At 44.4% G+C, this 24,953-nt stretch overlaps 2 protein-coding genes across 3 annotated transcripts; both read left to right on the top strand.

Annotated features, from left to right (window-relative positions):
• The first annotated feature begins 778 nt into the window (after positions 1–778).
• Positions 779–10,862, top strand: LOC117386901 (inward rectifier potassium channel 16-like). 2 transcript variants are annotated; one of them, XM_055229683.1, is made up of 4 exons: positions 779–1,014; positions 7,938–8,342; positions 8,743–9,343; positions 9,552–10,862. In XM_055229683.1, exons 2-4 carry the CDS (start codon positions 7,969–7,971, stop codon positions 9,843–9,845), a joined length of 1,269 nt encoding a protein of 422 aa, XP_055085658.1. In that variant the 5' UTR covers positions 779–1,014; positions 7,938–7,968; the 3' UTR covers positions 9,846–10,862. The 2 variants fall into 2 exon arrangements, with proteins under 2 accessions (XP_055085658.1, XP_055085657.1); XM_055229682.1 differs by lacking the exon at positions 779–1,014 and adding an exon at positions 4,158–4,220.
• Positions 10,863–14,357: 3,495 nt separating this feature from the next.
• On the top strand, positions 14,358–21,523 carry LOC117386900 (inward rectifier potassium channel 2-like). Its single transcript, XM_033984276.2, has 2 exons — positions 14,358–14,479; positions 19,828–21,523. The coding sequence occupies exon 2, from the start codon at positions 19,957–19,959 to the stop codon at positions 21,301–21,303; it is 1,347 nt and encodes a 448-aa protein (XP_033840167.2). The 5' UTR covers positions 14,358–14,479; positions 19,828–19,956; the 3' UTR covers positions 21,304–21,523.
• The last annotated feature ends 3,430 nt before the right edge of the window (positions 21,524–24,953 follow it).

Below are 24,953 nucleotides of genomic sequence, written 5' to 3'. Positions count from 1 at the left end.
AGGTGGAGCAGATACCAGCTCACACCAGACTGATACCATCAGTCAGACATTTATCTGAGATGGTTCTCGCTCAGATTGATCTGTCTGTCTGCGCTGCCGTGTTTTGGGTTGTTTTTTTTTTGTTAATTTGAAGTGCTTCACTTTTGGCTCTGTCCAAAACACAACGCTGCTCTATTTGTGCTTCACAAATATCAGATAATTCATCTGGCTGCAGAGGGTTTAAAAGCAGAGGCAGGTTAGAGAAACTGTGCCAGTCTGTGGAGTTAAAGGTGTGAATATAAAACAGTCCACAAGGACATACACAGACATACATATTCTGTTCATATTGTATCGAACTGATTGTACTAATAGTAAATATAGTGCAGTTTGCACAAAACAAACCAAATCAATCCTTTCTCCACAAATACCTGCAGCATATCTTTATCATCTTAACAATGTTTCTAATCAGCCCTCACTCTGTGATTTTCCTCTGAGTCTGAGTCCAGTTTGTGTCTAAACATTAAGTGTTTGTGTTTCAGACTCAGTTCATATGACTCCTCCTCCTTCTCCTTCTCCTCTCCTCCTCCCCTCTTCTCTCCTCCTCCCCCTTCTCCTCTCTTCCTATCGAGAGAACATGTACAATTCACCTGAAGATTCACCTGAACTTTAACTTGTTCATGGTTTATAGGACAGAGCGTCGCCTCTTCTCCCTCCTCCTTCTGCTTTGGCCACGCCCCCACCTGTGCTACTCACCTGGACTTTTCACCTGTGCATTTAAAGGACCTGTAAAGTGTTACCTGTCTCCCTCGGAGCCACCTCCGTCACCTGCTGAGTTACCTGTGCTTCCACCTGTCTCACCGGTCCTACTCACCAGTTTACTCCAGTGTCAGACAGAAGAGGACGATCCAGAGACTCACCTGTTCACCTCACCTGAGACAGAACCAAGAGCACTAGAGTCGAAACTAGAACTAAACCAGGACTGGATCAGGGCTGGACCGGGTCTAAACCAGGACTAAGTCTGGACTGAGGCTGCAGGTAAGACCCTCTTTAAGCTGAGTTGTCTGATTTGAATAAACAGATAAGGTATTTTCATATTTCAGTGGATTAAAAGCACACCAAACAAAAACAGGTGAAATGTCCTTTGTCTGAGGTTTAAAGCAACAATAGAAACAAAACCAGGACTGAAGCAGCACTAAAGTGGGACTAAACCAGGACTAAACCAGAACTAAACCGGGACTAAAGCAGGACTAAACCAGGACTAAAGCAGGACTAAAGTGGGACTAAACCAGGACTAAACCAGAACTAAACCGGGACTAAAGCAGGACTAAAGCAGGACTAAAGTGGGACTAAACCAGGACTAAAGCTGGACTAAAGCAGCACTAAACCAACTTTATAGGAACATTCGATAATAACATTTTGCATGTATCTTTAATGCAGAGGTATCTGCCTTTAAAACTATGAAAAGTTTGTATGTAAATCTCTCTCACTACTCCCTGTCCCCCACAAACCTCTGGCACATCACTAGAATTCACATGCATGAATTATCAGGTTTAAAACAGCTTCAGGACCGTTTTAGAACAGCTTCAGAACAACTTTAGAAGATCTTTAGGATGGCTTTATAGAACAGTTTTAGAACAGCTTCAGGACAACTTTAGAACAGCTTTAGAATGGCTTTATAGAACAGTTTTTAGAGCGGCTTCAAAACAGCTTTATAACAGCTTCAGAACAGTTTCAGAACAACTTTAGAAGAGCTTTAGGATGGCTTTATAGAACAGTTTTAGAACAGCTTCAGGACAGTTTTAGAACAGCTTCAGAACAACTTTAGAAGAGCTTTAGAATGGCTTTATAGAACAGTTTTAGAACAGCTTCAGAACAACTTTAGAAGAGCATTAGAATGGTTTTATAGAACAGTTTTAGAACAGCTTCAGGACAGTTTTAGAACAGCTTCAGAACAACTTTAGAAGAGCATTAGAATGGTTTTATAGAACAGTTTTAGAACAGCTTCAGAACAGCTTTCGAATGGCTGTATAGAAAAGTTTTAGAACAGCTTCAGAACAGCTTTAGAACAGCTTTAGAATGGCTTTATAGAACAGTTTTAGAACAGCTTCAGGACAGTTTTAGAACAGCTTCAGAACAACTTTAGAAGATCTTTAGGATGGCTTTATAGAACAGTTTTAGAACAGCTTCAGGACAACTTTAGAACAGCTTTAGAATGGCTTTATAGAACAGTTTTTAGAGCGGCTTCAAAACAGCTTTATAACAGCTTCAGAACAGTTTCAGAACAACTTTAGAAGAGCTTTAGGATGGCTTTATAGAACAGTTTTAGAACAGCTTCAGGACAGTTTTAGAACAGCTTCAGAACAACTTTAGAAGAGCTTTAGAATGGCTTTATAGAACAGTTTTAGAACAGCTTCAGGACAGTTTTAGAACAGCTTCAGAACAACTTTAGAAGAGCATTAGAATGGTTTTATAGAACATTTTTAGAACAGCTTCAGAACAGCTTTCGAATGGCTGTATAGAAAAGTTTTAGAACTGCTTCAGAACAGTTTTAGAACAGCTTCAGAACAACTTTAGAACAGTTTTAGAACAGCTTCAGAATAACTTTAGAACACTTTTAGAACAACTTTAGAACAGCTTCAAAACAACTTTAGAACAGTTTTAGAACAGTTTTACAAAAGTGAAGCAGGTGGACTGGTCTCACAGCTCTGAGCAAAGAGTCATGGCTCAGGTTTGTCTCTATATTCACGTCTTTTGTATTTCTTGCAAAGTGTAATTCACAATTTTCACAGTTTAATTATTTTAAAAAGTGAAAACCAAAAACAAGATTTAGTCACATTTGCTTTGGTAAAATTTGTGCATAATTTCGGAATATACAAAACTATTAAAAAATATTTATCCTATCGCCTGTATTTTACTGGGAAAGCTTTAGGCGAGTATTATTAGGTCCCAAAGACTTGGTTCAGACCTGGTTCAGACCTAGTTTAGTCCTGGATCAGACCTGGTTTTGTCCTGGCTTTGTTTTTATTCTTTGTGTTAAACCTTTTCTCAGATTTCATGTTTCGTTTGTGTCGCTCAGAGAATTTACACAAACAAAAGTTAAATGTCCTTTGTCTGAGGATCAAAGCAACAACAGGAACTAAAGCAGGACTAAAGCAGGACTAAAGCAGGACTAAAGCAGGACTAAAGCAGGACTAAAGCAGGACTAAAGCAGGACTAAAGCATATTTTTATGTTAGTAGTTGTAGTAGTAGTAGCAGTAGTAATAGTAGTAACAGCAGCAGCAGCAGCAGTAGTAGTAGTAGTAGTAGTAGTAGTAGTAGTAGTGGTGGTTGTGGTGGTGGTGGTGGTGGTATTACTCCAGCAGAATAGCATGTGTACTGTGTGTGTACTGTGTGTGTACTGTGTGTGTACTGTGTGTGTACTGTGTGTGTACTGTGTGTGTTGTGCCCTGTGCTTCAGTGTTGACAGAACAAACTGAGGAGTGTGCCACTGAACACCTCACAACAGCACTTCACGCTCTGTGTACTTTTACTGTGGGTCACTTCTCTTTTATTGCCAAGGGACACGAGAAAGTAATCTTCTCTCCTCTTCCCCTCCCTCTTTCTCTCTCTCTTTACTTCTCTCCATGATTCTCCCATTGTCTTTTTCCTGTTTCTCTCCCTCTTCCTCTTTCCATTTCTTGATCTCTTTTCTGGGTTTCACCCATCCTCCTCCTCCCTCTCTCGCTACTCTCTCTTCTGCCCCCCCTCACCCTTTCCCTTCTTCATCTCTCTATATCTCCCTCTCCTCTCTCCACCACTCTCTATATCTCCCTCTCCTCTCTCTCTCCGCCTCTCTCTCTATCTCCCTCTCCTCTCTTCACCGCTCTCTATATCTCCCTCTCCTCTCTTCACCGCTCTCTATATCTCCCTCTCCTCTCTCCGCCTCTCTCTATATCTCCCTCTCCTCTCTACCTTCCTCTCTCTCTTTCTCTTTCCTGACTACCACTCCTCTCAATCTTTTTTCCTCTCTCCCTCCCTTCCTTTTCCCCTCCTCCTCCTTTCTCTCTCTCCCTCTTTCTCTATCTCCCTCTCTCACTCCCTCTCTCTTCTGGGCTTCTTTCCCCCTCCTTTTCTCCTTTTCTCCTTTTCTCCTCTGCTCTGCCCTTGTGCCTCTGAGCCTCGGGGCCTGGCCTGTTGTGGTCAGACACGGAAAAACACGGAAAAACACGGATGAAACACAGGGAACAAGCCGCCATTAAGAGTTAAGTGGAATCTAATGGAGCAGAACAGTTAAAGAGGGAAAGGACAAAACGGAGGGAGGGACGGAGAGCAAGAGAGAGGGAGAGGAAAGAGGGAAAGGACAAGAGAGAGAGAGAGAGAGACGAGAGAGGGGAGGAGGAGGGAGAGAGCCGAGAGAGAGAGAGAGGAGAGGGGGGAGGAGGGTGAAAGAGATGAGAGAGAAAGGAGGAGGAGCAGGAGGGAGGGAGTGACGAGAGAGAGAGAGAGAGGGGGGGGGGGAGGAGGGTGAGAGAGAGGAGAGAGAGGGGGAGGAGCAGGAGGGAGGGAGTGACGAGAGAGAGAGAGAGAGAGAGAGAGGGGAGGAGGAGGGTGAGAGAGATGAGAGAGAGAGGAGGAGGAGCAGGAGGGAGAGTGACAAGAGAAAGAGAGGGGGGAGGAGGAGGGTGAGAGAGAGAGAGGAGAGAGAGGGGAGGAGGAGGGTGAGAGAGATGAGAGAGAGGAGGAGGAGCAGGAGGGAGGGAGTGACGAGAGAGAGAGAGAGAGAGAGAGGGGAGGAGGAGAGTGAGAGAGAGAGAGGAGAGAGGGAGGGGAGGAGGGTGAGAGAGAGGATGAGGAGGAGCAGGAGGGAGAGAGTGATGAGAGACAGAGAGAGAGGGGAGGAGGAGGGTGAGTAGAAAGAGCAAAGGAGAGAGGAGGGAGGGGAAGAGAGAGGGGGAGAGTCGAGCAGGGAAGAGAGAATGGGAAGAGAGAGGAAAAGAGGAGAGGAGGCGGGAGGAAGGGATGAGGAGAGAGAAAGAGGTAGATAAATAACAAACATGAGTGAGAGGAGAGATAAAAGTGGGGGGTAGGAAGAGAGAGAGATGAGGAGGAAGAGACAGAGCAGGGAAAGATGAAGAGATGAGGAAGAGGGAGACAGAAGGAGAGAAGATGAGATAAAAGGTTGGGGGAGGAGAGGAGAGAAGGACATAGTGAAGGAACCTTCCTCTGAGTATAATTCTGTGGTTTTAAGATGAACAAAAATCACTGAAGGAAAAACGAGCTGTGGGAAAAACAGAAGAAGCAAATCTGTAACAGAGGAGGAGAAGGTCAAATGAGCAGAGGACTAGGAGCTAGGAAACAAGGAGAGAGGAAACAAGAAGCTAGGAAAGAAGGAGAGAGGAAACAAGGAGACAGGAAAGAAGGAGAGAGAAAACAAATAAAGAGGAAACAAGAAAAGAGGCAAGAAGATGGAGAGAAGAAACAAGGAACTAGGAGACAAGGAGAGAGGAAACAAGAAGACTGGAAACAAGGAGAGAGGAAACAAGGAGCTAGGAAACAAGGAGAGAAGAAACAAGGAGAGAAGAAACAAGGAGAGAGGAAAGAAGAAGCTAGGAAACAAGGAGAGAGGAAACAAGGAGAAAGGAAACAAGGAAAGAAGAAACAAGGAGTTAGGAAAGAAGGTGAGAGGAAATAAGGAAAGAGGAAACAAGAAGTTAGGAAACAAGGAGAGAGGAAACAAGGAGAAAGGAAACAAGGAGATAGTAAGCAAGGAAACAAGGAGGTAGGAAACAAGGAATAAGGAGAGTAGTAGTAGTAGTAGAAGTATTAGTAGTAGTAGTAGTAGTAGTAGTAGTAGTAGTAGTATAAGAAGAAGAAGTAGAAGAAAATAGGACACAGGATTACTGAAACCTGAATAAAAAAAATGCAACTCTAGGGATGGTACTGAGAAGGACACTACATTAGAATTTCACATTAGAACAGGGTTAAAGCTCCACTGCGGGACGTTTCCTTATATTAGAACTGGGTTAAAGCTCCACTGCGGGACGTTTCCTCATATTAGAACAGGGTTAAAGCTCCACTGCGGGACGTTTCCTCATATTAGAACAGGGTTAAAGCTCCACTGTGGGATGTTTCCTCATATTAGAACAGGGTTAAAGCTCCACTGCGGGACGTTTCCTCATATTAGAACAGGGTTAAAGCTCCACTGCGGGACGTTTCCTCATATTAGAACTGGGTTAAAGCTCCACTGCGGGACGTTTCCTCATATTAGAACAGGGTTAAAGCTCCACTGCGGGACGTTTCCTCATATTAGAACAGGGTTAAAGCTCCACTGCGGGACATTTCCTCATATTAGAACAGGATTAGAGTTACTTTTCCCAGGCTGAATCTTCTGTCCATCTTTTCGGGCGTTTCCTAAAGAAGTGGTTTTATTTCAGGACAAATCGCTCTGACGTCGGAGACTTATGAAAATTCAAATGAAACCGGAAAAAAGAAATTATGGAAAAGAAACATCCAAACCACAAGGACATCTTCAACCAAAGACCAGACCTTCAGCAGGGTCAGAACCAGGTCTAGACCGGGTCTAGGCCACGACTGAACCAGGACTGAACCAGGACTGAATCAGGACTGAACCAGGACTGAACCAGGACTGAACCAGGACTGAACCAGGACTGAATCAAGACTCAAGCGGATCTAGACCAGGACTAAACGAGTACTGAATGAGGTCTGAACGAGGTCTGAACTAGGACTGAAGCAGGACCAGACCAGATCTAAACCAGGACTGAACCAGGACTGAACAAGGACTGAACTTGGACTGAACCTGGACTGAATCAAGACTGAAGCAGATCTAAACCAGGACTAAACCAGTACTGAATGAGTTCTAAACCAGGACTGAACCAAGACTCAAGCGGATCTAGACCAGGACTAAACCAGTACTGAATGAGGTCTAAACCAGGACTGAACCAGGTCTGAACCAGGTCTAAACCAGGTTTGGACCCCTCTTTTGGGCGTTTCCTGGTTTACTGTAACCCTCGCCTGTTTCAGACCAAACCCAATCGTCTAATCGGAAATCGGGAAGTTGTTTTTAAATTACACTCAATTATTATTTTTGTGGTAAACTCAGGTTCAGTCTTACGGGAAAAAAAATCACAACTGTTTACATCAAACTCTGCCCAGACTTTATAAAAGCTTCTATAAAGTTTAAGGGGCTCATATTACACCGTTTTCTGGTCTATCTCTGCCCGAATCGATTGTGTCTAATATAGGACCTTTAAGTCTGGGATAGTCCTGGTTCAGACCTGGTTGGTACTAGTCTAGTTTAATACTGGTTCAATGTACAAATTAGCCATTGAAGCAGATCTAATGTTGGAGAGATTTTGTGCGACCCCAAATTGAGTTAAAAGTCGTGACACATTGTTCCCTTTTTCGGCGGAGAGCCCTGGCCAATAGCCCTGCTTCCTGAGGTTCTTGCCTGTATCTCCATAGGTTCCTTTGTATCTCCTCAGTTTCCTTTTTATCTCCTCAGGTTCTCCTCTGTATCTTCTCAGGTTCCTCTGTGTGTCCTCAGGTTCTCTCCTTTGTATCTCCTCAGATTCTCCTCTGTATCTCCTCAGGTTCCACTGTATCTCCTCAGGTTCTCCTCTGTATCTCCTCAGGTTCCTCTGTATCTCCTCAGGTTCCACTGTATCTCCTCAGGTTCCACTGTATCTCCTTAGGTTCCTCTGTATCTCCTTAGGTTCCTCTGTATCTCCTCAGGTTCCTCTGCACCTCCTCAGGTTCCACTGTATCTCCTCAGGTTCCTCTGTATCTCCTCAGGTTCCTCTGTATCTCCTCAGGTTCCACTGTATCTCCTCAGGTTCCTCTGTATCTCCTTAGATTCCTCTGTATCTCCTTAGGTTCCTCTGTATCTCCTCAGGTTCTCTCCTTTGTATCTCCTCAGATTCTCCCTTGTATCTTCTCAGGTTCCTCTATATCTCCACAGGTTCCTCTGTATCTCCACATCTTCCTCCAGGATGCCTCTGGCTGAGTACTCTTCTGTGCCCTCCGATGCCCCGCCCTCTCTCAAGTCTGACCAAGCCTCCTGCAATCGGCAACGATTTGTGCACAGAGATGGCTCTGGGAACGTGATTTTCCGGCACGTTCCGGAGGAGTGGCTGATCCTGGTGATGGACATCTTCACAACGTTGGTGGAAATCCGATGGAGGGTGATGTTCCTGCTCTTTGCTTTGTCGTACATTCTCTCGTGGCTGTTCTTCGGGATCTTCTTCTGGGTCATTGCCATCGCCCACGGCGACGTCCAGAACACGACCTCTATTCCCTGTGTGTACGAGGTCAGGAGCTTCACCGCAGCGTTTCTCTTCTCACTCGAGACGCAGACCACCATCGGGTAAGACCGTTGTATTTATATACACACACACACACATATATATATACATATACAACATATACTGTTCCTCTCGCTCAAAACACAGACCGGATGACACCTACATATTTATACATGTGGAGTCACGCGCACACACGTGCACACATGTGGAGTCACGTGCACACATGTGGAGTCACGCGCACACACGTGCACACATGTGGAGTCACGTGCACACATGTGGAGTCACGTGCACACATGTGGAGTCACGCGCACACACGTGCACACATGTGGAGTCACGTGCACACATGTGGAGTCACACGCACACATGTGGAGTCATGCACACCTTTGTCACTATTTTTCCTCCATTGTTTTATTTTTTTCAAACAATGTTCCAATATCTAATCCAAAAGTTAAATCTTCATAGTTACGGTTTCCGGGGGATGACAGAGAACTGCATGTTGGCGATCGTCGTGGTAACGGTGCAGGACGTGATGAGCTGCTTCATCGACACCTTCGTCATCGGCATTGTGGTCGCTAAGATGGCGTCTGCGCGGAAACGGGCGCAGACCATTGGTTTCAGTCACTGTGCCGTGGTAAACCTGCGGAACAGCATCCTCTGTCTGTCGTGGCGAGTCGGGGACTTCCGCCGCAACCACCTGGTGGAGGGCACTGCACGTGCTCAGATTGTACGCTCCACTGTGCACTCCACTGGGAAGGTCGACGTCACGTACCAGGACCTGGTGTTAGAACAGAGTCATATAATCTTAGCCATGCCCACCACCATCACGCACCACATGGACGCCACAAGCCCACTTTACACCACCAGCCTCGATGCTCTGCGCCGAGACCACTTCGAGCTTGTGGTGACCTTCACATACACGGACGACACCACGGGAATCCTGCACCAGACACGTTCCTCTTACACTCCCAACGACATCCTCTGGGGAGCGCTGTTCCAGGAGATGATCCGAGTCACTCGGAGGAACTACAGGGTGGACTACAGTCTGTTTAACCAGACTGCCAAGGTACGAGACCAAAACTGGACCAGGACTAAGCCAGGACCAGGGCTAAACCAAGTTTAGACCAGCACTAGACCAGGACTAACCCAGGACCAGGGCTAAACCAAGTTTAGACCAGCACTAGACCAGGACTAACCCAGGACAAGGGCTAAACCAAGTTTAGACCAGGTCTATAACAGGACTAACCCAGGACTAAAGTCTTTTGTATTTCCAGGTGTTGGTACCGATCGTGAGCGCTGCCGACTATGAACAGAAGAAACAGCTGAGATTAAACTCTCCCCGCCCTTCCCCCAGACCCCGCCCCTCCCCCAGACCCTCCCCTGGACCCAGGTCAAAACCCGGTCTGGGTCAGAGTCTGAACCAGGATCTAAACCAGAACCGGACCAGCGAGCCCCTCCTGAAACCTCCCAGAGTCACTGAGGAGCTGGTGACCAAGAAGAATCCAGAGAGTCTAAACTCGAGCGGAAACACAGCAGAAGAAGAGAGCGCCAAGAGAGAGGAAATGTGAAGGGAGGGGGCGGGACTAAAGAGGGTGAGGTCGGTTAGGGGCGAGGGTAGTGAGGGGTGGGGCTAGTGAGGGGTGGAGCTAGTGACACTAAGTAATATTTTGGCAAGTACAACAATATCGATCCATCACGGACAATGGGGTTTGTTGTAAAATTTGAGAGCGACCGATATCGATTGGTGGATATAGTGGGCCGATATTTGCGCTTTTTATCAGATGAAAAGATCTCTACAAACCTGAGCGGACGACAGGTGTGTAAAAGAACGAGTACTTAAAGTGCCTCTGACAGGATGGATGAAAACACAGTGAACATCATTATATTTAAGATTTTATTAAAGAATCTCCATTTTTTCCCCCCCAGTTTGCCCATTTTTTCAGTTTCATCATTGATCATCAGTGACATCACGCAACTGTTACCTAGCAACCATATCCACTAATGCAGAAAAAAATTATCTGACGGATAAAAATATAAGAAAACACCTTTATTTTGTTGAAATACTGTTTATAATATCTGAGGAAATGCGTTTTTATGCGTCTGTGTGTAAATATAATTCTACTTCCTGTCATTTTCAACATATTTTTCTTCTTTTTCGTCATGAGTTGCATCTTAATTTGTGCAAAACTATAATTTATATTTACAACAGGTGTTCTCCAGGTTACGTCAAAATTAGAGAATCATCAAAACCTGTCATACGCACTTTAACTTGTAGAAAAAAGAAAGACCCTACCCAAAGTATCAGCCCAAAAATATCGAGTTTATCGGCTTCTCTTGATTCTATACATGGACAAAACTCATATCGGTCGTTCTTTAATTAAAATTTACTGAAACTTCTGTAACGAGTTCTACCTGGGCGTATATTATTTTAGTGTGGGAGTAACTGTTGCTGTGAATTTATACATATCTAAAGGTTTTGAAGTTGTTTTTTGAGCTAAATATGTGTCAGTTTTGGAGTGTAAATGTGAAATAATGGGCATTTTTAACTTATATTCAGATAAAGTTTAAAACATTTGACATTTGTGATACCTCATGTGTCTGGAGCATTCTCTTGCTTCCTTCTCTCACAAAAAACTAAATTAAATCTGTCAATTGGGCGAAATGTTGTAGGAGTGAAGACGTTTCGCTGCTCATCCAAGCCGCTTCGTCAGTTCTGGTCATATTTCTGCTGGACACTGCCTTATGTCTGTCTGAAAGGAAGAGCTAACTACACTGAAACTGTAAACAGCTATTTCAGCCTTTAATGGCCCTACTCGACCTTTAATGGCCCTACTGTCTCAGGCCCTTATTCCATAATCTCTCCCCCAATTATAACTTTATCCTGAAGTGAAGAAGAGGCGTGTGGTCCTCCCTCTGTCTCTAACTCACGAGGATCTATCTTGATCTGTCTCCTGCTCAAATTCGGCCAGCAACGCACGGACCAATCACAGAACAGCGTTGTTTTCGTGCATGTGTGGAGGGAATGATGTCTGTTCTGCTGTGGTGACCAATCAGATTCAAGTATCAGTCCTGACTTTACGCCGTTTCCCGATCTCGTTCTGTGAGATCCGTTCCAGATAAATGCGTATTAATACACATTTGGCAACATGTCCTACTTCCCTCTCTCTCCTCTTTCTCTCCCCCTCTTTGCATCTTCCCCTTTTCCCCCCTCTCTTCTCTCTTCTCTTTCTCTTCCTCTGTGTGTCCTATTTTCATGTTCAGTGAATTGAACCTTAATTAAGCTTAAACCAAACAAATGACTGAAGCTAAATTTAACCTTTTTATTTAAATAAAAGACTAAAAATAAAGCTGAAGTAGCAAAACAAGGTCCATTTAACAATCGGATTAAACCAGGACTAAACCAGGGCTAAACCAGAGCTAAACCAGGGCTAAACCAGGGCTAACCCAGGACTAAACCAGGACTAAAGCAGGGATAAACCAGGGCTAAACCAGGGCTAAACCGGGGCTAAACCAGGACTAAACCAGGGCTAAACCAGGGCTAAACCAGGACTAAACCATGACTAAACCATGACTAAACCAGGGCTAAACCAGGGCTAAACCAGGACTAAACCAGGACTAAACCAGGGCTAAACCAGGGCTAAACCAGGACTAAACCAGGACTAAAGCAGGGCTAAACCAGGACAAAAACAGAGCTAAACCAGGCTTAAACCCAGACTAAACAAGGCTAAACCAAGATTAAATCAGAGTTGGTGTAAAATGTAATAGAAAATATGAAATATGAGTGTTTGGCTTTAATAAATGTGACGTGGGTGGAGTGTTTTACTCAAGGACACAAGGGCAGAGCGGGGATCACACCGTCAACCTTCAAATGAGTGGACCCCTCACATATACAACATTTAGTACATTTACTTTTGTGTTAATGTTGTGTTACTTAATTTCAATATTTACAAAAGAACAAAACAAAAAAACACAAACCAACAGTGACACAAAATGGAAACAGCCAAATGTTTCACCTGTTAATCCTGTTTGTTTTTTATTGAAATGGTCTGATCAGGATGTGGTTTGTGAAGTTTAAGACTTCTTTGAAAGGATGAAGGTTTTTTTTTTGATGCAGGTGAAAAATATAAAATTATTTCATAAGTTTTAAAGCCACATTTTAATGAATTTTCCACTGAACAGTCCAGAGACTATGAACCCAGAGCTCGGCCATCTCTACCTCTCTCTCATCTCTCTCTCTCCTTCTCTCTCTCCTCTCTACCTCTCTCTCATCTCTCTCTCTCCACTATCTCTCTCATCTCTCTCTCTACCTCTCTCTCCTTCTCTCTCCTCTCTACCTCTCTCTCCTTCTCTCTCTCCTCTCTACCTCTCTCTCTCCTTCTCTCTCTCCTCTCTACCTCTCTCTCATCCCTCTCTCTCTCCTTCTCGCTCTCCTCTCTACCTCGCTCTCATCCCTCTCTCTCCTTCTCTCTCCTCTCTCTCATCCCTCTCTCTCCTTCTCTCTCCTCTCTACCTCTCTCTCTCCTTCTCGCTCTCCTCTATACCTCTCTCTCATCTCTTTCTCTCTCTTCTCTACCTCTCTTTCTCACTTTCTCCTTTTCTCTCCTTTGTCCCTCTCTCCTTCTCTCTTCTCTGCCTCTTTCTCACTTTCTTCTTTTCTCCCTCTCTCCTTCTCTCTATCCCTCTCTCTCTTCCTCTCTCTCCTTCTGTCTTTCTTCCTCTCTCATTTTTCCCTTTCTCCTTCTTTCTGTCTCTCTCTCTGCTTCTCTCCTTCTCTCTTTCTTCCCCTCTCTCCTTTGTCCCTTGCTCCTCTCTATCCCTCTCTCCTCTCTACCTCGCTCCCATTCTCGTCTATGTCTCTTCTTTTCTCTCTCTCCCTCTCTCTTTCTTCCTGTCTCTCTCCTTTGTCCCTTTCTCCTTCTCTCTATCCCTCTCTCCTTTCTATCACTCTCCTTCTCCCTCTCTTCCTCTCTCTCTACTGTTAATCTCTCCTTCTCTCCCTCTCTCCTCTTTACCTCTCCTTCTCTCTTTCTTCCTCTCTCCTTTGTCCCTTTCTCCTTCTCTCTATCCCTCTCTCTCCTCTCTCCCTCTCTCTCATCTGTCTCTCTCCTTTTCTCTCTCTCCCTCTCTCTCTGCTCCATCCCTCTTTCCCTCTCTTCATCTCTCTCCTCGGTCCACCTCTCCTTCTCTCTTTTTTCCTCTCTCTCTCCTTTGTCACTTTCTCCTTCTCTCTATCCCTCTCTCTCCTTTCTATCTCTCTCCTTTCCCCTCTCTTCCTCTCTCCTTCTCACTCTCTCTCTCCTCCTCTCTCCTCTGTACCTCTCTCCTTCTCTCTCTCTCCTCTGCCCTTCTCTCTTCCTCTCTCATCTCCGTTGTTCATCGTTCCTTCTCTACTGTTCTCTCCATCTCTCCCTTTCCCCCCTCACCTGTCTCTCTCCCGCTCTTCTCCATGTCTTCAACTCTCCTCTCTTCTTTCTCTCACTTTCTCTCCCCCCTTTCTCCTTTTCTTCTCTTTATTTCTCTCTCCTCCTTGCCTTTCTTCAGTTCATTTCTCTCCTGTGAATGTGTGTTTTTAGTATCAAATGAGTATCTTGTTTCGATACTAGTTTTAGTATCGATTAGTGTCTGATTTTTGATATTTTTGACAGAGCTGAACAGGAGCAGTGTCAGTGTGCGGCCTGAGCCAGTAGAGGGCGCTGTCACATCTCACATGTGTCTCCAATTCAATCAGATGAAAATACAGTTTAATTACAAAGACAATGACAAAAAAAGTACAGGACCAAACCAGGACTAAACCAGGACTAAACCAGGTCTAAAGCAGGACTAAACCAGGTCTGAACCAGGACTAAACCAGGTCCAAACCAGGTCTGAACCAGGACTAAACCAGGTCTAAACCAGGTCTAAAGCAGCTCTGGTCCAGCTCCACTGTGGCGGTGACAGCGGGCCCTCTCTCCGGGCCCTCTCTCTCCTTGTACCCGGGCTGGGGGCTCTCGGGGGCGGCCTCAGACCGGGGGGGCGTGCCGTTTCTCTTTATAATGGCTGCGCGCGCTGCTCCGGTTCACATTCACGCACCGGTACAGGAGCGGACACGCACGAGACTCTTTCACACCGACACATCACGGACACGAGCGCACGGTCCACGGCACGAGCCACAGCGCACGGCACGAGCGGAATTTACGAGCATGACGCAGCGACGCAGCGGCAGGTGGGTCCCGGGACAGGCGCGTGTGATGTGTGTGGTTCAATTATTCAACAAAACACAACTTTCAAGGCTCAGATTTAAATGCATTTTTGGATTTAGGCTATTTATTTGTATAATTATCTTTTAATTTAACACAGACTAATATATCAACACAGATTAGATTCATGACATTACATTCCTGACTGGAAATATCAAGCCACAATTTTGTTTAAAGGTCTTATATTACACAAAAAGACTCTTGAGAGCTTTAAGACATGTTATAATCCTTAAAAACAGACCTGGAGTTGTGTTTTGTTTCATTCACACATGTTTAAGTATCCCTTTATCATTAGTCTCTATACATCTCCTAAGCTCAAAATGCTCTGTTCCACCTTGTGATGTCATGAAGTGGCAGTTTTCAAATCAAGAGCTACATTTTACCTTTAGTTCAGCAGAGATGGGCAATTCCAGGGCTGAAATAATCCAAATGATTCTAGTGAAGGTGTGTGGAGTTTAAAAACACAGTGGAGCACTTCCTGTAACACCACATGATGACATCACAAAGTGGAGTGTTTTCTGTTTGAGAGAAGAGCTCAGTGTAAATATGCAGGGTTTGTGTGTTAAACATGTGTGAATGAAACAAAACACAACTCCAGTTTTGCTCGTCTGATGTAATATCTGTAAAAATCTTGTAGTGCAATGTAGACATTAATACACCGGAAAAGTCTTCACTTCTGTTTTAGTCAAATAATTCTAGTAATTTTCCAAAACAAATCACAATTTTGAGAAAGAGTTTTTGTGTTGAAATTTCATCAGAACGTTTTCTGAAATGTCTGATGCAACGTCTGTGGACAGGAAACAGAGGAGACACAGAGGTCATTGGACCAGGACTAAACAGGACTGAACTAGGGCTAAACCAGGTCTAAACTAGGTCTAAACCAGGACTAAACCAGGTCTAAACTAGAGCTAAACCAGGACTAAACCAGGTCTAAACTAGGGCTAAACCAGGACTAAACCAGGACTAAACCAGGGCTAAACCAGGGCTAAACCAGGACTAAACAGGATTGAACTAGGACTAAACCAGGACTAAACCAGGACTAAACCAGGACTAAACCAGGACTAAACCAGGGCTAAACAGGATTGAACTAGGACTAAAACAGGACTAAAACAGGACTAAAACAGGGCTAAACCAGGAGTAAAAGAGGACTAAAACAGGACTGAAACAAGACTAAACCAGGTCTAAACCAGGTCTAAACGAGGGCTGAACGAGGACTAAACCAGGTCTAAACCAGGTCTAAACCAGGACTGAACGAGGGCTGAATGAGGACTAAACCAGTACTAAACCAGGAGTAAAACAGAACTGAAACAGGAATAAACCAAGTCTAAACCAGGACTTAACCAGGACTTAAAAAGGGCTAAACCAGGTCTAAATCCAGACTAAACTAGGACTAAACCAGGTCTCTAAACCAGGTCTAAACCAGGTCTAAACCAGGTCTAAACCAGGTCTAAACCAGGTCTAAACCAGGGCAGATCTAACCTAGAGCTGAACCTGAACAAGGTCTCAACCAAAATTCTAAGCAAAGTACTTTATCTCCATGGCTTCTGAAGATAAAGTACTTTTATTTTATCTCCAGAAGCCATGGAGATAAAATAATAAATTAGTTTTAACCATGTGACTTACAACATGAAAACTAAACAGAACTTTCTGCACTTTACAGTAACCGCCGAGTGTTCAGTTTTGGCGCTAAATCTTAAAACGATTCAAAGAGGTCAGACTAAACCAGGCCAGAGCCACAACTTCCTTCCTACCTACGTTATAATAGTAAATGTTTCTGTGACGACACCTTCAGTCATCACTAACCTGCACATGTACAGTAATTCCCCAGTGAGGTACTCCTGACCAGGGTCATAACCAGACCTGAGGGGGGTCCTTTAGGTACTCCTGACCTACCAGATTTGCTTCTACAGGTTTCACGACAGGTTGAACTACTCATTTTATTAAAACTATAGACTATATAAAGACGTGGACTAAGGGAGTGAAGAAAAAAGGTGCCTGATTGGTCTGTTATTAGTGTTTATATCTTAATTTAGGAACAAAATGGTGAAATAAAAGCTCCAGAATGGGTTAAAATCAACATTGTAAGACCAAAATGAAGAACCTGACAGCAGCAGTTGTAGAGAGAAAGCTGACAGTTTTCAGTAGAAAGTGAATTGAAGCCAGAATCTCACCCATGTTCACTTCCTGTTTGTACCGTGGCGGCTAGCGGGTTAGCTATGTCCATTTATACATACAGTCTATGTTTAAAACACACTTAAGATGACTACATTCAATATTTAGCTCAAAATGTTTGCGTTTTTCCTCACAGTTATGACAATATTTTTAGATTTCAAATTGTACTTCCTGGTTGCTAATTATGACATCAGATTAGAGACTTTGAAAAGTGTTACCTAGCAACCATATTGTACACTGCGCCAAAGCTCTTATCATGTACGCAGACAAGAAAACGCCGTTATTTTGTTAAAAAAAAATGGTTAAAGTATCAAATTGTGTGTAACTTTTGGACAGAATTCTCTTTAGCATTAATGTAGAACTCTCTAAAATTGAACTTTCTTTCTACTTTCTGTAATTTTCAACACATTTTTCAGCTTTTCTTCGCACATTTCCTCTTGATTGTGATTGCTGTAAACTATAATTTATATTCACAGCACCAACATAAGTAGTAAATAGAGAATCATCAAACCTGTCATACGCAGACTGTAACTGTTCCAAGGTTAGAGCTAGAGACCGATATTTGCACTTTTTAACGTATTGACTAACAGCCTTAAATTGCCGATATTTAGTTTTGGCTCAACCAGCTGCCTGAAGAATACTTGTAATGCTTTATTTGAACACTTTAGTGAGAAGAAAACACCACGCAAAACACATTTACACAGTTCTTTTAAAGGTTTGTGGTAAAAAAACAGCTGTGGGTGACTTTATAGTAAATCAAAATGACATTATTTGAGGAAAATAATCAAAATTGGTCCCTACATATCACCCAAAATAATCGGCAGAGCTTATCGGGCCAGAATAAACCATCTGACAGTGCATTTCTGTATCATAGCGGTACAAAGACAATACTCTTCCATAAAGTGTCATTGTTTCACGTATCTAAAATGAGGACGCTAATTATTTTGCAATCGGTAAACAATCAGTATCGGCCATGAAAATACCCATACTGGACGATCTCTAGTGCACGCACCTGGCCCCGTGTGCGCTGGTACCTGTGGCGAGCCTGGGTGACCTCTGACCTCTCTTCAGGGCACTGGTCTCCTCCAGCTCAGCACGCTCTCTCTGCAGTAGGTCCAAGAGTCTAATACCCAACAACAGAAGCTAAATCTCAACACACAATGTCTCTATTACACACACGTGCACGCCCCCGGCCTCGTGCACACCCCGTCCCTCGTGCGCGCTCGTATTTGTGCGTATGCCCCGTCTCTCGTGCACTCGTGTACGTGCATATGCCTGGTATACAGAGCCTGTTGTTGGATTTAGAGGCTCTGTTTTAGCTCTGCACCTGTTACACATTTGTCTCGTTCACTTCAGCTGCAGCTCCTGTCTGCTCCTGTCTGCTCCTCAAAACCCTGATTGCTCTGGATCTCCGGTTTAATCCTGGTTTATTCCAGGCTCAGTCCCGGTTTAGCGCTGGTTTAATGCTGGTTCAGTCCTTGTTTAGTCCTAGCTCAGTCCTGGTTTAGTCCTGCATTATCACTGGTTTAGTCAGGGTTTAGTTCTGACTTACTCCTAGTTTAGTCTTACATTAGCACTGGTTTGGTTCTGGTTTAGTCTTGATTTTGTCTCGGCTCAGTCCTGGTTTAGTACTTGGTTAGCAATGGTTTAGTCCTGGTTTAGTCCTGGTTTAGTCCTGGTTCAGTCCTGCTCAGTCCTGGTTCAGTCCTCCTTCAGTCCTGGTTCAGTTCTGGTTCAGTCCTGGTTTAGTCCTGGTTCAGTCCTCCTTTAGTCCTGGTTTAGTCCTGGTTCAGTCCTCCTTTAGTTCTGGTTCAGTCCTGGTTCAGTCCTGGTTTAGTCCTGGTTCAGTCCTCCTTTAGTCCTGGTTCAGTCCTGGTTCAGTCCTGGTTTAGTCCTGGTTTAGTCCTGGTTCAGTCCTGGTTTAGTCCTGGTTCAGTCCTCCTTTAGTCCTGGTTCAGTCCTGGTTTAATCCTGGTTCAGTCCTGGTTTAGTCCTGCTTCAGTCCTCCTTTAGTCCTGGTTTAATCCTGGTTCAGTCCTGGTTTAGTCCTGCTTCAGTCCTCCTTTAGTCCTGGTTTAGTCCTGGTTCAGTCCTGGTTTAGTCCTGGTTCATTAACAGTAGCAGGGCGGCGGTGGTCACGTGTGAGAATGTGGTGTGTGAATGTTGGTGGAGGGACTGATGGTGCAGATTGGGAGCCTCACTTATGTCAGCCTGTCCCAGGGCAGCTGTGGCTACAACAGTAACTCACTGAGTGTGGCGTGAATGAAGAATGCACTTTAGCTCTTTGAAGCCTGTAAAGTGTAAGGCATATTATTATTAGCAGTAATATTACTAATAGTATTATCAGTAGTACTAGCAGTAGTAGTAGCAATAGTAGCAGTAGTAGGAATAGTACTTTTCTCTGGAGTAAACAGAGGTGTTTCTAGACAACAGTTCTAATGAGGAAATTCTCTGCAGAGATCGAACCTCCGAAGACCAAGACCAAAACAAGGATGAACCCAGAAGTCTAAGGACTAACCCAGAACTGAACCAGGTCTGAGGACTAACTCAGAACTGACCCAGGTCTGAGAAATAATCCAGAACTCAACCAGGCTTGAGACCTAACCCAGAATTAAACCAGGTGCAAGGACTAACCCAGAACTTTGCTGTTTTGACTTCTCAGTTATTTCTGTGATGTCCAGGACCCCAAAGTGGAGTTGATTATAATCCATTTATGATCTGATTATAGTCCGGTTACAATCCGAGTAGATCTGAGTAAACACAGTGCAGTATATTCTGTGAGAAACATTTATGAATGATGATTACATAACATCATGTTTCTTATGTAAAGACTCAGATATGAACTTTCACAGGAGTTCATGAGACCTGCTCTAGACCAGGAACCAGGCCAAAACAAACTGGACCAGGACTAGACCAGGACTAAACCAGGACTGAACCAGGACTGACCCAGGACAAAGACCTGACTTGAGCAGGTGAGGAGATCAGTGACACTGGTCACACTCAGGTTCACTTTGTTGTTCCCATGTGGGTCTTATTCTGCTTTAAGTAGGGTTTTCATAAACTCTTAACACAAACACTCACAGATATATTTACCCTCTCCCCTTCTCTCTCTCTCTCTCTCTCTCTCTCTCTCTCTTCACAGATGACTAGTGCCCCTCAGTGACCCCCCCTCCTTCGTCGGACATCTTGTTTCTCTCTCTGTGGCAGACTCTTAAACTTCGCTCTGGGGCAGGTGGCGCAGCGCTTCCTTCAGAAGCTCCAGGTTGAGGGGATGGGAAGCGCCCGAGTCAACAGTCGACACGTTAGCAACAGTCGCTACAGCACCGTGTCCTCGGACGAGATGAAGCTAACCACTAATATGGCTAATGGTAAAGCTAAACCCGCACAGCTGCACAGCCGCTTCGTGAAAAAGGACGGCCACTGTAATGTGCACTTCGTAAACGTGAGCGAGAAGGGCCAGCGGTACCTGGCGGACCTGTTCACCACCTGTGTGGACGTGCGCTGGAGGTACATGTTGCTCATTTTCTGCCTGGCCTTCGTCCTGTCCTGGCTCCTCTTCGGCGTTATCTTTTGGCTCCTGGCGTTGCTCCATGGCGATCTGGAGGACGGAGATCACAGGAAGTGTGTGTCTAATGTGACCACCTTCACCGCCGCGTTTCTGTTCTCCGTGGAGACGCAGACGACTATTGGCTACGGCTACAGGTATGTGACGGACGAGTGCCCGCTGGCTGTGTTCGCCGTAGTACTGCAAAGCATTCTGGGATGCATCATCGACGCCTTCATCATCGGTGCCGTCATGGCTAAGATGGCCAAACCCAAGAAGCGCAACGAGACGTTGGTGTTCAGCGAGAACGCGGTGATCGCACTGCGTGATGGTCGGCTCTGTCTGATGTGGAGAGTGGGGAACCTGCGCAGGAGCCACCTAGTGGAAGCGCACGTGCGTGCGCAGCTGCTGCGCTCGCGTGTGACGGAGGAGGGAGAGTTCATCCCTCTGGATCAGAGTGACATAAACGTGGGCTTTGACAGTGGAGTGGACAGACTCTTCCTCGTGTCGCCCATCACCGTGGTGCATGTAATTGACGAGAACAGCCCGCTGTACGCACTGAGCCGCGCCGGCCTCCAAGGGGCGGACTTTGAGGTGGTGGTTATTCTGGAGGGGATGGTGGAGGCCACAGCGATGACCACACAGTGTAGGAGCTCCTACCTCGCACACGAGATCCTCTGGGGGCAGCGCTTTGAGCCGGTGCTCTTTGAGGACAAAAACTGTTACAGAGTGGACTACTCCAGGTTTCATAAGACCTACGAAGTCCCCAGCACCCCCCACTGCAGCGCCCGGGACCTGGACCAAGACCTGGCCCAGGGCAAGTACCTCCTCCACGAGCCGAGCTTCTGCTACGAGAATGAGATGGAGCCTGAGGAGACGGAGGAGAGGGAGGGACCAGAGGAATCAGAGGAAAAAGGGGAGAGGGAGGAGAGGGAGGAAAGAGAGACAGATGAGGGGGAGGAGACAGAGGGTCAAACAGACACTGTGTCAGAGGGGGCACCAGAGAGCACCCCAAACACAGACCTGACCTCTGACCCCAGCCCACGGTCACTGCGGAGGGAATCACAGATTTGACGTTTAAAGACTGTTTCAGACTGTTTAAATAAAATTCTGCCTCTTAAAGGGGCGGCAAGCTCTTAAAGGGGCGTTTGACGGTACGGCTCAATGAGGGGGCGGAGCCTGAGTTAATGGAGCAGGGTCTAAGATGAGAGGGCGGAGCCTGAGAAAAAGGGGGCGGGGCCATGCTTCTGTCACTGTTTCACATGGAGAAAATCTGTTTTACTGTTGGAGCTTGTTGCTTAAAGTTGCAATGCGTGACTTCTGGTGGTTGGTGGATGGAGATGTTGGTGCTCTGCCTGGCAGGTTCCACAGTATGGCATTAAAAGTATCTACGTGCCTTTATTTAACAAGTGCGTCTATTGCTCAGACATACTTTGAAAAACAGGATTCTTAAAGCGAACAGACTCACTTCTTCACCAGAAAAGTTACCTAGTGCAGCTTTAAGTCAAAGTGAGCACAGTCTCATGTTTTATTACACAAGAGACAGGGTTAATCTGCCAACCTGATCTGAGTCACACCAAACCACAACTTTAGCGTTCAGTTTTTAGTTTAACCTGTTAAAAAAGTACAACTCTATATTTTAATGCAGTTTATTCAAGAGCGAGTCCTGAGTCTTTGGGTCTCTTCAGCAGCAGTTGTTGAACAGTTGGACTCCTTCGCCCCCGCCTTTCAGATACACACTCACGCACACACACAGAAACACTCCTCCCTTCCTCACACATGCACACACACACACACAGAAGGGGGAGGGGTCATGGACGAGCACCTGTTTGATGCAAAATACCTTAAATTCTGCTCTAAAAGTGTCTCTGGACAGAAGCAGATCTGTGGCGCTAATTCTGTATTCGACTAAATTAATTCTCGTTGGACTAAAGTCGAGCTGCTCATCGATTCGTCGACTAAAAAGGGGGTGTGACAAAAGCTCTCAAATAATCAACTATCTCTACGATCTATCAACTGGTTAAATGACTCAAAGACTTTACAGGATGCGCAGTAGATATGTGACTGTGGCCTCATCCGTCTACAGTCTGGACCTCCCCTAAGCGCAGGTCAAAGGTCACCTGGAGGCCGTGGGTCACACACAAACACAGATTTCCAACCATAACTGATGAGCGCTTTTAGGCGGACATTTTGAATCTATACTCTCTTTTTAGCGGGTTGTCAGGATCAGAATAACTGTTTTTGTTGGGGTTTTTTTTGGGTTTTTTTTGCCATTTTCTATCAGTAAAAACAAACTAGAAACTTACCTGTGGTGGTTTGGTGCAGACAAAACAATGAATAATAGAACTTTAAAACCAAAAACATAAAAAAAAAAATACAGAATTGGGGCAAAAGTGAAATGAGAATTATGGAATTTCACTGGAGAAACTCAGATTATTCTCAGATTATTATAGAAAAAAAAACCCTCACCAGTTTCCACAAATTATACTTTTTGTGCAGCTTAAGTACAATTTTGAGGCTAGAAAGTAGTTTATATTTTAAAATGGATTTTAGCTTCTTTTTTGCTATAAAGATTTAAAACTATTTGTATTTTGATCTCATTTCATTTTGCCTCCAGTCGCCTCCAATCTGGAATTTTTTAACATTCTGATGACGTAGGATTGTAAAGAGTTTAAAAAGTACACTGCAATTTACAAATCTTGTTTGTTGTAAATCCTCATCCGTCAAAATACCAAATATTTTCAGTTTCTTCTGAGCAGGTCTCACAAATTCACTCCAAAAAACCTTTAAATTCCATTGCTTTCCGTGTTTTAAAATGCTCCAAAATGATTCTTTTTCACGTGAAACAGCAGATTTTGACAGAAGCACGCTGCAAACTGACATCAGGGTCAAACTTTGAATTTTAACGTTTCAGTTGAATGTTTTAAAGCTCTTTTAAAGTGGATTTAGACTGCCCCCCGCTGGTACACGTGTGCAGGTGGAATCCATAGACCTATAATCAATAGACGCCGCGTTTGATGCTAATGCTATCGTCCATCTCAGCTTCACGGCGAGTCCGGGAAGATTTCAGAACACTGGAGCCAGTCCCCTGTGTTGTTTCATATAGATATTAGCGAAAAATCAGGCGAGCTGTTGAATAATCCAGAGGGTGTCGGCTGGTACCAACCCTCGGACGGAGCCTCGTTTAAAGCATTGAGTGTGTAAATCTTTATTTTAGCTCATAATCGTGACACTTTCAGGTGAGATTTGTGAACTTGTGTGGCTCTAGTGAACATCTGGTGACACTAAACCTCCTCTTTTACATGTGACATTTACTTTAACTCGGGGACTGGCTTCACCGTTCGTTCGTCTCTGGGGGGAACGTTCGTGTTGCGTGATCACGTCGTAGAGACAGAATTTAGCATCTGTGAACGTCTCGGGTGTAACGCACGGAGCTCCACACAGTCCAGACGAGCTCTTTACACCACGCCTTTACTCCAGATGCCCTGCCCTAACGCAGAATCCTAAAGCGTGTAGATTATAGGAGCTTTTGTGCTGCTAATGCTGTCGCCAAACAGTATTATTATTATTATTATTATTATTATTAATGTCATTTTAGCGTTTATAACAAAGGCTGACGACTTCTGGTACGGAGTTTGTACAGTTTTTATGGCTTTAATGTTTTTATTGTAACGTTTATTTTGGATGTTTAAAAAAAAATTCAAGCCTTAAATGTAACGGCAACGAAAAACAGCGCAGACGAGTGAAGTTTGAAATTAAAACTCATGAATTCTGCAAACAACAAAGTCATAAACGTTCGGACAGCGAGTTATTTGGAATATTTATTAAAGGGCTCATGTTACATAAAACTGACTCGTGAGCTTTAAGTTGTGTAATAATGCTGTTACCTCCTCAAATTCTCCAGCTGTGTTTTGTTTCATTCACATATGTTTGATTAACCCTTTATTATTAGTCTGTCCAAACCTCAAAATGCTCTGTTCCACCTTGTGATGTCATCGAGTGGTAGTTTTCACCTTCTTTTACCTTTAGTGCCGTTCAGATGCACAAAACCTGGGCTGAAATCATCCAAATGATTCTAGCGAAGGTGAGTGAAGTTTAAAAACACAGCAGAGCACTTCCTGTATCACCACACGATGACATCACGAAGTGGAACTGAGCGTTTTCTGTTTAAATATGAAACAAAACACAACTCCAGGTCTGTTTGTGATGAGGAAGCATTATAACACAGATCAGAAAACCACGTAATATGAGCCCTTTAATTATCTGAACTGAGCCGCTGAAAAGACAAACTATAAACAAATCACCATCTGTTTCATGCATTTTAAAAATATTTTTCTAGACAAAAATGTAATGTTTTAAATTGCTGAAAATATTAAATGCCAGAAGTGTTAATGAGCTTGTTTTCAGTGGAGAATCTGTTTAAAGAGGGGGTATCATTCTGCGCTGATTGTGTTGTGATGTCGCTCTGTTAACACGTTGATTTGGGCAGTTATAGCATTTTCAAAACAATTAAAAGCAACATGATGATCTAAATCTGTTATGTGTTTGTATTTAACACCTCCTGAAAGTCAAATACCCCCTCGTTAAACCTGACGCAGCTGAGTGGTCTTTGTCCCCGGTGTTACGTGGCGGCGCTGGGTTTGGTCTCATGTTTTCGCCTCATGTTTTAGTTTAAATATGTCTGGAGTAAAGTCGCGCAGACAGAGGAGTTGCACTCTCACTTT

The sequence above is a fragment of the Periophthalmus magnuspinnatus genome, chromosome 19 (genome assembly GCF_009829125.3).
Source record: "Periophthalmus magnuspinnatus isolate fPerMag1 chromosome 19, fPerMag1.2.pri, whole genome shotgun sequence".
Lineage (NCBI taxonomy): Eukaryota > Metazoa > Chordata > Actinopteri > Gobiiformes > Gobiidae > Periophthalmus > Periophthalmus magnuspinnatus.
Note: the sequence above shows the minus strand (reverse complement) of the source record. Positions and strands in the feature narration are given on the sequence as shown.